Source organism: Oncorhynchus mykiss, chromosome 8, assembly GCF_057628025.1.
Source record: "Oncorhynchus mykiss isolate SJ-2025 chromosome 8, ASM5762802v1, whole genome shotgun sequence".
NCBI lineage: Eukaryota > Metazoa > Chordata > Actinopteri > Salmoniformes > Salmonidae > Oncorhynchus > Oncorhynchus mykiss.
The window spans coordinates 60,164,862-60,178,150 of record NC_143029.1 but is presented as its reverse complement, the minus strand read 5'-3'; the positions used below and the strand labels follow the sequence as shown (position 1 = coordinate 60,178,150).

General features: G+C 41.9%; 1 protein-coding gene across 3 annotated transcripts in view; it reads right to left on the bottom strand.

Annotated features, from left to right (window-relative positions):
• The window catches only part of LOC110530233 (ephrin type-B receptor 1), a 304,623-nt gene that overhangs the window by 140,239 nt on the left and 151,095 nt on the right, over positions 1-13,289 (bottom strand). For all 3 annotated transcript variants that reach the window (XM_036985804.2, XM_036985803.2, XM_090182142.1), the window contains exon 3: positions 7,234-7,915. In XM_036985804.2, the coding sequence (XP_036841699.2) occupies positions 7,234-7,915 (682 nt within the window). The remainder of the gene's footprint in view (positions 1-7,233; positions 7,916-13,289) is intronic.

Here is a 13,289-nt window from a genome sequence, read left to right as displayed (position 1 = left end):
CAGTTGAAGTCGAAGGTTTACATACACTTAGGTTGGAGTCATTTTTCAACTTCTCCTCAAATTTCTTGTAAACAACCTATAGTTTTGCCAAGTTGGTTAGGATATCTACTTTGTGCATGACACAATAAAATAAAATGTTCCAACAATTGTTTACAGACAAATTATTTCACTTACATACATTACAAACTTACAGTTTACATACATTAAGTTGACTGTGCCTTTAAACAGCTTGGAAAATTCTAGAGGCTAATTGAAATCATTTGAGTCAATTGGAGGTGTACCTGTGGATATCTTTCAAGGCCTACCTTCAAACTCAGTGCCTCATGGGAAAATAAAAAGAAATCAGCCAAAACTTCAGAAAAATAATTGTAGACCTCCACAAGTCTGGTTTGTCCTTGGGAGCAATTTCCAAACACCTGAAGGTACCACATTCATCTGTACAAACAATAATACGCAAGTATAAACAACATGGGACCACACGGCTGTCATACCGCTCAGGAAGGAGATGCATTCTGTCTCCTAGAGATGAACGTACTTTGGTGCGAAAAGTGCAAATCAATCCCAGAACAACAACAAAGGACCTTGTGAAGATGCTGGAGGAAACAGGTACAAAAGTATCTATATCCACAGTAAAAACGAGTCCTATTTCGACATAACCTGAAAGGCCGCTCAGCAAGGAAGAAGCCACTGCTCCAAAAACCGCCATAAAAAAGCCAGAATACAGTTTGCAACTGCACATGGGTACAAAGATCATACTTTTTGGAGAAATGTCCCCTCGTTTGATGAAACAACAATAGAACTGTTTGGCCATAATGACAATCTATATGTTTGGAGGACAAAGGGGGAGGCTTGCAAGCCAAAGAAAACCATCCCAGCCGTGAAGCATCATGTGGCAGCATCATGGGTGGCAGCATCATGTTGTGGGGGTGCTTTGCTGCAGGAGGTACTGGTGCACTCCCCTCAGGAGACTCAAAAGGTTTGGCATGGGTCCTCAGATCCTCAAAAAGTTCTACAGCTGCACCAACGAGAGCATCACCGCCTGGTTATGGTCATTTCTTTTAAGGCATTCAATATTATTATTCCATTCTTCCTGTCCTCATTGTCAGAGTGGAAACATTGTTTGCGGAGTGCACAACACATGCTACACTTGTGAGAAACTTAATTCCATTTACCTGCTCTGTCAAGTTAGTCATTGTCTTTTATTTGAGGCGCTCCTGTCGATGTTGAGTAAGGATGAGCAGGCATAGAAATAGGTCTATATGCTACATGGCCTGCATGCAAATGTAGGAATATAAATGTGCCCATTTGGGGATCTGATAGTATTTCTGATTGGCTTAACACACCACCACTAATGACCTGTGGAGTAATGTTTTCTTCACCTCAAACAGCCAGCAAACAAAGTCTGTTTTTACATCCATTGAGAATTACAATAGTTGATCAATGTATTTGAACATTTTTTCCAGCTCTTTGAACTTTCTATGACCATTCAGTGTGGAAGGGAAAAATGTTCTGATCCAGTGGAAACGTCTCCTCATGTATTCTATTACCGGCAACTTCAGATGAGTGATGGCAGAATCTGCAAAAGCCTGCAGGAGCAGGAGGACAATAGTTGGGTCAGGTTACGTTTTTCTTCTTCTGGTTATCTAGATCTCTGGCCCCCTCTTGAGGCATTCAACCGTAAGCTTAACGCATCAAACAAGACCAATGCATATAGTTAATTTTATTAAAACACCTAGGGTGTGTCTATATATGGAAAAATACACGTTTGAGCAATCGATTGGTCGAAAGAACAGACAACTTTCGGTCTTTCAAGATTTTGTTTTAGTCGACGACAGCCATACTGTTAATGTATCGCCCAGCTCTAATGCACACACGCTGAAATAATCCACTCCACTTCCCACAAAACACACCCTTCACAATCGACAAGCTTCCGTCTATGAATACCCATTCTGCATTCAGCATACACCCTACCTTTCCCTCCCAGCCCTCCTCTCCCTCCCAGTCCTCCTTTCCCTCTCTACCTTCTCAGTGCTTCCCTCAACGAGGGGAATTATTTCAGCATGAAATTGCATGCTCTCATATTCTTTTTGTTCCTTTTTCGTCATCTCTAATGGGCAATTACATCAGGCTCCATTCGGAGGCCATCTTGTTTCACTGACCTCTAATTGATTGGCTGCTCAAACTGCTCGGCTTCTGCAAGCACTTTAAGATCACATTTCCCTGTTTAAATAACGGATTACAAGATCCATGAAAGTAGATTGTGTGGAAAATAAAAGGCAGGGATTGCCTCTCGTTTGAGTCATTACAGAGACTCACACTGGAGATGGGCAACCCTCTATTTTAAACCTCAGAGACTGGGTTATTAGGGGAGATGGAGAGCATTCAGAGTGCTTAGACTACTTTACAGTCACGGCATCTGCGTGTGTTTGTGTGTCTGTGTACCACTTCTGCTCTCTCTTTGTTCAAAGAATAGTTTTAGTCACGCTATCTGTCTCCAGATGGATATCAGTATGACCAACAGACTGTTTGCCTCTCTCTCTCTCTCTCTCTCTCTCTCTCTCTCTCTCTCTCTCTCTCTCTCCAAAATCCAGCTTCTCTTGATAACAGCAGAGAATCCCCCCTGGAGCCTTGCAGTCTAATAGTTGTTTTGTGCGTGCAGCTAACTGTGAGTAGCATATTTTAGTTACGTGTATAACTTTATGAGCTGGGAAATCTGTCCTGCAAATACTTTAGGTCCGTGACTGTATACAATGTTTCCAATGTGCTCCTTAGCATTTAGTTAGCTACGGGATTTTACCTACTTGTTAGCATTGCTATTCTTCATAGCACATGTTCAGTGCTGGTAATTCCGAACATCCTGGTATGGCACAAGGTCGGTATGAGGGTATGACAATCTTATACCGCCCAAGTCTACGCTCCTTCTATAATGAACACTCCTATATTATCCTTCCTCTAGTCACCTGGGTCCTGTTTTTCATACCTCCCACAGTTTGTGCTTTTAAATCAGAGAGAGAGAGAGAGAGAGAGAGAGAGAGAGAGAGAGAGAGAGCAGAGAAAAAGACAGAAAGAGACAGGGAGAAAGAGAGAGGGCAAAAAAAGGATAGAGAGAGCGATAGAGAGACAAATACAAAGGCAGAGCGAGTGTGAGAGAGAAAGTGAGAAAGACATGCAAAGAGAGCGAGAGATAGAGAGAGATTCTGAGAGACAGCTCGGCAGGAAGTCTAATTTTTGAGGCCACTTAGAAGAAGGGAGTCAGGGGGATTGTGAGAATTAGCGGTAGCCCACGTTGCCTCTTCCGTTTAAAGGGGCTTTGTAATGCCTGCCTACCGAGGTAGGTGTGTGTGTGTGTGTGTGTGTGTGTGTGTGTGTGTGTGTGTGTGTGTGTGTGTGTGTGTGTGTGTGTGTGTGTGTGTGTGTGTGTGTGTGTGTGTGTGTGCGTGCGTGCGTGTGAAACCCCCTGCAAACAACCCCCATACCTCCTCCAAAAACAACAGGGCACCTATGCTCCAATTACTCTCAGGATTAGAGGAAAAACAGTAGAGAGGGAGAGATGGAGAGGGAGAGAGAGAAAGGTACAGAGAGAGAGAGAGGTAGCAATGGAAAGGGAATCTATTCAGTACAGTATATCTGTCCAAGCCAATGAGATTTGCTCTGTGTATAGCACAATCCTAATACAGATGGCTTGTGTTGTTATTCTCACCCATTTCATCTCAGTCTGTTAAGACAAACTGATGGAGAGGCTTTGGACATCACTGTCTCTATCTGCATCCTTAGTTCTGCTCAAGTGCATAGGCCTTTCTTTTAACTGTCTTGAAAGAAGAGGATATAGCAGAAACAGAGACAGATATGGAAGAGGAAGGAGATATAAGGAACGGGGAGATGGTAGAGCGATAGCTGGAGGTGTGCGTCTGCGGTGTGTGTATTCAAAGCATTGTTATCCACCCTACTATGTTTAAAAGCCGTATTCATTCACACTGTTGATCTGAACCCTGTTTTTGAATAGTTGTTTTGACAGGCTTCATCACCACTCAGCACAATGTTGTCAGAGTAACTTTGTGTCTGGAGGAAGAGCTGCTCTTCTGAGTTCTTTTCAGAGAGTAAAACTGTGTGACTACACAGTCGTTCTCAGCACAGTTCATAATCACAGCATCTGTATTGATAAGAGGGACCTTGCCTGGGGTTGGATCTGATCTAGGTACATTTTAAATAGGATCAAAACACTGGAGGCAGAAGTTGCCTTTCACCACAGATCTAGGATCTGATTATCTTTTAACGGAACTATAACCTTCACCATTAGTGAAATTATGACATATTTGATCCCGTATCAGTTGTTCAAGTTCAAGCAAATCAAAGTCATCTTTTACTTGGCCAAGGACTGTGTGTAGAGCAGGAGACAGCAATGTACAGTACAAAGGCAGGCGCACGCCCACACACACACACTGCCCTCATATCTATGTATTGATCATAGCAGATGGGCGTCAATCAATCTTATCTCCGCTCCACACATTCTCCCTCACACCTCCAGAGGGACCCAATAAGGCACTGTATTGGGAGGGCTGAGCACACCATATTATCATCAGAGACCTTGAACTAATTTTATACTTGTGTGTGTGTGTGTGTGTGTGTGTGTGTGTGTGTGTGTGTGTGTGTGTGTGTGTGTGTGTGTGTGTGTGTGTGTGTGTGTGTGTGTGTGTGTGTGTGTGCGTGCGTGCGTGTGTGAGAGAGAGAGAGAGAGAGAGAGACGTCCTAATATACCTACTACTGTACATTCGATTTCCTTTACAAATTATATACTGTCTATACCAGTGGAGGCTCCTCAGAGCAGGAAAGGGTAAACCATCCTCCTCAAACATCGGCAAAGTTATCCTTTATAGATAAAACTATATTAAATATATTCACGTCACCAAATAATTGATTAGAACACACCCTTTTTCAATTAAGTTCTACATTAGCTTCAACAACACTCTCTAGGGTAGCACCATGGTGTAGTCGGAGGACAGCTAGCTTCCGTCCTCTTCTTGGCACGTTGCCTTCAATAGAAAACTGAGGAGGCTCTTGGTTCTCACCCCCTTCCATAAACTTACACCGTAAATATGACAACTTCTGTAGGACGGCCTCCAACCTATCAGAGCTCTTGCAGCATGAACTGACATGTTGTTGTCCACTCAAACACCCGGCTCAAACAGAGGGATACTATGTTAGCTAGCTGGCTAGTTTAGTTACTCAAACACCTGGCTCAAACAGAGGGATGCTATGTTAGCTAGCTGGCTAGTTTAGTTACTCAAACACCTGGCTCAAACAGAGGGATGCTATGTTAGCTAGCTGGCTAGTTTAGTTACTCAAACACCCGGCTCAAACAGAGGGATGCTATGTTAGCTAGCTGAACTCTTCCAAGTCAAGGTAAGCTTTTGGTTTTATTGATTTATTGCCACCGCTGCCCGCCAGGTGTAACTGCTAAACTGCTTACTGACTGCACACTGTAACGTTACTTGATGATTGTAGCGGGTTTACTAACGCATTAGTTCTATTAGCTATGCTGACTAGGACGTTACCTTAGCTAATATGGGGACAACGATGTAGCAATTATGACATGTTTGGCTTGGAGATTTTTTTTTGCCTGGTCACATACAGCTGATGTGTTGTTCATTGAAGTCCACAAACGAAGGGAAAAGGTGAGAGGAGGAGAGCGCCTAGAGGCTAGAATGAGTACAATGTGGCTTCTATGAAAGTGAATTGTGTTTATGCGTGATCAGGGGTGTATTCATTCCACAGATTCTGTTGAAAAACGTTTCTTAAACAGAAGCAAACGAAATGGGGGTAAAAATACATTAATTTGTCCAATAGAAACTCTCGTTTGCAACTGTTGTAGTAATGAGATCAGCTAGATGCAGGCAAGACTGTGCAAGGTGGTACTGAATGTGTCCCTGTCTGTCCACGTGTCACTGTCTGTCACAAACATTTTCTCTCGACGTGTGCACCTACGTTGTAAACTTTCATTCATAAGCTAGCTTGTAGCAACCTCATTATGGGTATAGGGAAAATGAAGGTATCATTTAGTAGCCTAAACCTATTGCTGTTACATTGAAGTGGGTGAATGGAATTTGAATGACAGTCGTCCAATATGCTGAAATAGAAATGAGGCCATGCTCATGAAAAAACAGATCATCCTCCCTCATCTTAAATGGCACTGACCGCCACTGGTCTATACATACCATGTATTTATATTCTGGATTCTGGCACTTGTTCTGTCATTCCTTGATTTCTTCTTTAGATTTGTTTTATTATTTGTGTATTTGCATGACATTCTTGTGTACTGTTGGAGCTGGTAACACAAGCATTGTGCTGCACGTGCTATAACACCTGCAAATCTGTGTACGCGACTAATACACTTCGATTTGATTTGAAAGAGACCGAGAGAGTGTGTGGGAGAGAGCCAAAGCCAGAGGTTATGTCAGGTAACTTTTACCACCAAATATTTGAAAAATAAGGAAAGCAGAAAAATAAGATTCCCTACAGTAGCTCACTACCACAACACATTACTTTTTGTGCAACGCAGACCCAGTCCTTCATCTACCAAGCCTTACACACTGTAGCCTGGATGTCTGTTATTGGGTTTGGAAAATCAAACATGCGGCTCTCCATTATTGAATGATACACCACCGTACATCACTCGGCATCTGTAGTGCAGCAGCCCTCGCCATCTCAACAGATTAGGAAACAATGATAATGTGCCTCTCTATCATGCTTGAGATGTATGTAGTCAACGGAGAACTACAGTGCACCGCATTCTGCAAAATATATGAAACACAGTCAATACTGCACGCTCAACAAAGCATTGTCAGGAAAGAAAGCTATGTAATCGGCAGTGGCCTGTTACAATAAAGAATAAGATGATGTCTTCTTATGCACCTACCTCACCTAAAATAGAACAATTCCCGTAGAACCTGTGTGATTAGATCGACTGCAAGTCTTCAGTCATGGTGAAGTGTTAAAATACGAAAGACAATTAATTGTTTACAACTCTCGTGTCTGGGACTGAGGTTCAACACAAATCAAATTCCCAAACTGGAAACGGCTACACATTCAGAATAAATCCATGGAAATTGATTCCACAGCAAACCAAATATGGTTATTTCAAGGTTCCCGGGTTCCATTGGGTTGTGGGAATGGTGATGGACAGTAAAACTAACACAAACAACATTCATATGGTTATGGACAGTTTTTTCTCCTTACCTCGGCAGACGTTCCCGTTATCAGTCTCGAACCCGGCCTTGCAGGTGCAGCTCCCGATAGGAACCATCCACTCGCCATCTCCATTGCAGTACAGCTTTATGGGCACGTCCACCTCCTCCGAATTCGGGATGCAGATCCCTCTAGCGATGACCAGGGAGGTGCTCTCAGCCCCTGTCATGGTCTCAGGGAAGATGGCAAAGTTCTGCACCACACTGGGGCACTTCTTATAAAACACTCTGACCGAGAGCAGCGACATACAGGCACCATAGTCCTGAAACGCCAGGTAGAACCCGTTCTTCGACAGTGGGCCAAAGCTCCGAACCTCCGTGTTGACCTTCATCAACCGTCCTCCGAAGTCCACCTGGGAGAAGCTCTCATCAGCCGCGATGGTGTCCACCTTTAGGTAGGGGGCTTCCATCCAGAAGGCGGTTCCTTTGGTGGCGATAACCGAGTCCGTCTCGTAGTAGTAGAGGTTGAAGGTCTCCTTACAGGAGCCGGGAACGTTGGGGATGGAGCTGCAGTCACGCACGGTGAAGCGCATCTCCACGTAGATCCTCTGAGCTCCACGTCGGTCGATGAAGGTGGTGAGGAGCCAGTTGTTCTGGCTGGGCTCGAACACGTTGCACACCTGGTAGGTCCGTATGGTGTTGAGGTTCTCGTCGTAGCCGCTCACCTCCTCCCACTGTGAGACAAACAAAGTAGAGACCAGAGAGAGGGGGGGTGATTAGAAACATACAGTATCTCAAAAAGTCACAACACAGCTACGAAGAGTTTTTGACACTACAATGCCAAAAGAGAGGGACGCTCAGTTAGTATCACCTCAACTCTTTATGTAAACACATTTCTGAAACCATATACAGTACCAGTAAAAATTTTGGACACACGTGCTCATTCAAGAATTGATCTTTATTTTTTAACATTTTCTACATTGTAGAATAATAGTGAAGACATCAAAATTCTTAAATAACACATATGGAATCATGTAGTTACCGAAAAAGTGTTAAACAAATCCAAATATATTTAAGATTCTTTACAGTGCCACCCTTTGCCTTGATTACAGCTTTGTACACTCTTGGAATTCTCTCAACCAGCTTCACCTGGAATGCTTTTCCAACAGTCTTGAAGGATCCCTCATATGCTGAGCACTTGTTGGCTGCTTTTCCTTCACTCTGCGGTCCAACTCATCCCAAACCATCCCAATTGGGTTGGGAGTTGTAGCAATGAGACAAGATAGTAGCTACTACAACAATTGGATACCACGAAATTGGGGAGAAAAAAGGGGTAAAATATATATATATTTTTTTTTTTTAATAAAAAACTAAAATAGACATCGATGACAGGCACATGGGCTGAGGGGGGAGGGATGAGACCCTTCAGAGCTGCTGCAGTGTGTCTGGCTCTGCTGTGTGTTCTCCTACTGGCTGGGATCATAGGTCTGTGTTTCTACCACAACAAAGTCATCAGTGAGTTTGAAGATTATAAAGCTTCCAACAACAACCTGACAAAAGAGAGAGAATTTTTATAGACCAGTTATAACAACCTGGCAAAGAAGAGAACTCAATTCTGACTCGTTTCAGGAAACTAGGCATATGTCGCATGTCACTACATCACAGGAGAGGCATTTGAACGTAAACACGTATTTTTTTGAAAAAATGTGTTTTCTTTTGGCAGAAGTACCTTCTGGAACATGTTAACTTTCACGTGCCTTAATAGCACACTTGTATGCCATCTGTAAATACAAATAAAATTGTTAAATTACGAGCCTAGTTGGTTTAGCGACGGACAAAGTCAGGAACCTTCCAGCTAGCCATTATTGGCTGAGATAGTAGATGGGCTGGACATGCCGAGAGATGAGATCAGATTGTCCATGTAGCATGCTTCTGTCTATAACATGAGCTGCTCAGTATGTGTAGACAATCTTTTCTTTAATCAGCTTTTTTAAAGATATCATGAAGAACTGCAAAAGTGCTGCCCTGAATTTAACAGGCGCTATCGTATCGACAAAGATCCGTTGGAAAACGTTGTGATGGACTACTTTCTGGAAGACGATCGTGCCACTCGGAAAATGAATCAGACAAAGAGGAAATCCCTGATTTAGGTAAACACATTTTCATTGAACCAGACATCGTAGAGTCTTCTGATGACAGTGACGGGGATGCAAACAGTGTTGTTGTCACAGAAGAAGTTGACCGAGTTTTGAAATCAATGGAATGCCTGGTGGAAGCAGAGTATGATAGCTAAGGAGCTGGAAACATTCTAGTGTTTGATTGCAAATATACTGAAGGAGTCGAAAAGAGAACACAGAAGGCTATTGTATAAAACACCTGTCTCCGGATTACATCTTCAAGCTAAGGGTAGCCATGGAATCTGTGACAGAAAGGGAGAAGCGTTTCAGATATTATGTGTTTCTAATTTTGTCAGAAAGTACTTTACATTGCAAGTTAACCAGTTAGAGCTCTAGGGGCGCTATTTCATTTTTGGATAAAAAACGTTCCCGTTTTAAGCGCGATATTTTGTCACGAAAAGATGCTCGACTATGCATATTCTTGACAGTTTTGGAAAGAAAACACTCTGAAGTTTCAGAATCTGCAAAGATTTTGTCTGTAAGTGCCCCAGAACTCATTCTACAGGCGAAACCAAGATGATGCATCACCCAGGAATTAGCAGAATTTCTGAAGCTCTGTTTTCCATTCTCTCCTTATATGGCTGTGATTGCGCAAGGAATGAGCCTACACTTTCTGTCGTTCGCCCAAGGTCTTAGCAGCATTGTGACGTATTTGTAGGCATATCATTGGAAGATTGGCCATAAGAGACTACATTTTCCAGAGGTCCGCCCGGTGTCCTTTGTCTAAATTTGTGCGTAATCTTCAGGTGCGGTCATTTTCTCCTGGGATTCAGGAGAGAAAGCATGTTTCCAAGAACGATGTATCAATGAAGAGATATGTGAAAAACACCTTGATGATTGATTCTAAACAACGTTTGCCATGTTTTCAGTCGATATTATGGAGTTAATTTGGAAAAAAGTTTGCGTTTTGAGGACTGAATTTATGGATTTTTTTTGGTAGCCAAATGTGATGTATAAAACGGAGCTATTTCTAATACACAAGGAATCTTTTTGGAAAAACTGAGCATCTGCTATCTAACTGAGAGTATCCTCATTGAAAACATCAGAAGTTCTTCAAAGGTAAATGATTTTATTTGAAGGCTTTTATGTTTTTGTTAATGTTGCGTGCTGGATGCTAACGCTAATGCTAACGCTAAATGCTAACGCGAAATGCTAACTCTAGCTAGCTACTTTTACACAAATGATTGTTTTCCTATGGTTGAGAAGCATATTTTGAAAATCTGAGATGACAGTGTTGTTTACAAAAGGTTAAGCTTGAGAGATGGCATATTTATTTCATTTCATTTGCGATTTTCATAAATAGTTAACGTTGTGTTATGCTAATGAGCTTGCTGATAGATTTACACAATCCTGGATACAGGGGTTTTTTCATAGCTAAACGTGACGCAGAAAACGGAGCGATTTGTCCTAAACAAATAATCTTTCAGGAAAAACTGAACATTTGCTATCTGAGAGTCTCCTCAATGAAAACATCTGAAGTTCTTCAAAGGTAAATGATTTTTTTGAATGCTTTTCTGTTTTTTTGTGTAAATGTTGCCAGCTGAATGCTAATGCTAAATGCTACGTTAGCCATCAATACTGTTACACAAATGATTGTTTTGCAATGGTTGAGAAGCATATTTTGAAAATCTGAGATGACAGTGTTGTTAACAAAAGGCTAAGCTTGAGAGCTAGCATATTTATTTCATTTCATTTGCGATTTTCATGAATAGTTAACGTTGCGTTATGGTAATGAGCTTGAGTCTGTATTCACGAACCCGGATCCGGGATGGGGAGATCAGAAAGGTTAAAGTATACTGTTAACTAGCTAGCTAACGTTAGCTGGCTGGCTTGCTATGTATGTGTATGATCTGTGTAGTAATATTATTTGTATCTCAGAAAGCTATATGCATTGCTAGTTATAGCCTAATGTTAACTGGCTAGCTAACATTGAACCTAGTTGATTAGCTTTAGCTACCTGAAGATTCATGGTGGCTAGCTATGATAATCAGTTTGTATTGCTATGCCACGTTCAAAAGAACTGGGAACATGGAAATCCCAGACTTCTGACTTCAGTGCGTTCAAGACAACTGGGTACTCAGAAAAAAAATTGCACAGAGTGGGAAAATACGTTTTGAACGGTCAGCCAACTCAGAATTCAGACTCGTGAACTCGGCTATCTTTCTAGAGCCCCGACTTTCCGACCTGAAGATCATTGACGTTATGATTGGACCTCATATTTTTCCAAGTTCCCATTTGTCTTGAAAGCACCATTGGGTGAATTTTTTAGCCAACTAGCTAGCTACATGTCTAAACAAAAGACTCCACTTCGCCAGATGATTACATGACCCATCAAGTTAGCCCGGTGTGTCTGGGGTGATTACGGTCATCTATTGTATTTCATGAACATGTCTGGACAATAGTGACCCATCCACTTAGCTAGATGTGGCTGGGGGATAGTTATAGTATTTATTTAACATGACCCATCAATTTAGACACGTGTGTCTGGTTAAGAATCATCTAATAACTAATAAATATTTATACAGTATTTATCTGGACACTTTCTATTTTTGATATTGCTACTATGCAAATATGCAAGTGTCCATTTCACTGTACCGTTTACACCTTCTGTATACTGTGCATGTGACAAATAAACGTAGATTTTATTTTATAAGGTGTGTGTTTACCAGAGACGGTAATATGAAGAACAACATGACCTGCACCAAAGTCAGATTAGGATAAAGGCCCAAGACTAAATAAAGTGTATGTTTGCTACTACTTTCAACACATTTATTCTTGAAATCTTTGGTTGTTTACTACACTACACTACCTTACTCACTCTGTTTAGCACATGGCCTCACATGTGAATCCTTAAAGAGACGGGTGGGGCTAAGGCTTAAGAAGGTGTGAATGATTCTGAATGAATGTAGACAAAGAAGAGCACTCTCTCTCTCCAGTAGGTGTATCAAAACATTCAAAGGCCATTTTCCCTAAAGTGGGGTTACAAGTTTATAAACTGTAATGTGTGCACTGGGAGTCGGGAAGCAAGAGAGACAAGGCACTGAACAACAACTGCCTTCGCTATTTTAGATGTCCGCAAGGGACCTTTTGATAACTCACACACATAAAAGTATTACACATCCAAACTTTCAGGAGATCCACAGCTGATTATTGTCCTTGCCTGAGAAACCCAAAGCCTATAACCTAAGAGTGTTTACTACGAGGAGCTGCTTCTCCAATAGAAATCCCTGAACGCTACATGTAGAAGATGTCATGGTGACATTACCTAGCTAAGCTCACGTGCATAAACGTATTATTGGGTCTAACGGTTGTGTCGCGCTGAAATGTGCACGTGCAGGCAATCAAAACAAAGGCACTCCTTGATGTGGAAATATATATATCGTTTTTGATGATAATGAAAATGTGTGTTTGTCACTTCCACAAAGTTGCAGTCATAACATGTTCAGCTACTTACAACACTGGCTCCAATTTAAGTTGGGCATTTAGATGTCGAGAAAATGAACAACCAAGAAAGAATTTCTCCCTCCCATTGGCTTCCTAAACCCCTGGTCTGTTTGGTCTGATTCGTGGGCATCCCCAGAGGCATTGGCCGCTTGGTCCATGCGTCTTGTTATCACGATATAATGGATCTTACTCTGCCTGCCAGTGTGATGTGATCTAACAAAACTGGCTTTGCTGTTTAGTTTGTTTCTATGTTTTAGGTTGCTTGCTTGTATTGTTCATTTGTTGTTATCTGATTGATGTATCTTGATTATTGATTGATTTGTCTTTATTGCATAAGGAAACATGTCAAATGAACACTCCTAGGGTTGTAGCACATCTAGATGATTACAACAGGTAGGCCTAGTACTCAACAAACTCAGCTGACTTCCTGAAATGACAGTTTCCTGTCTACCAGTGGTTATGTCTAAAATAGCAACAGATGGAGGGG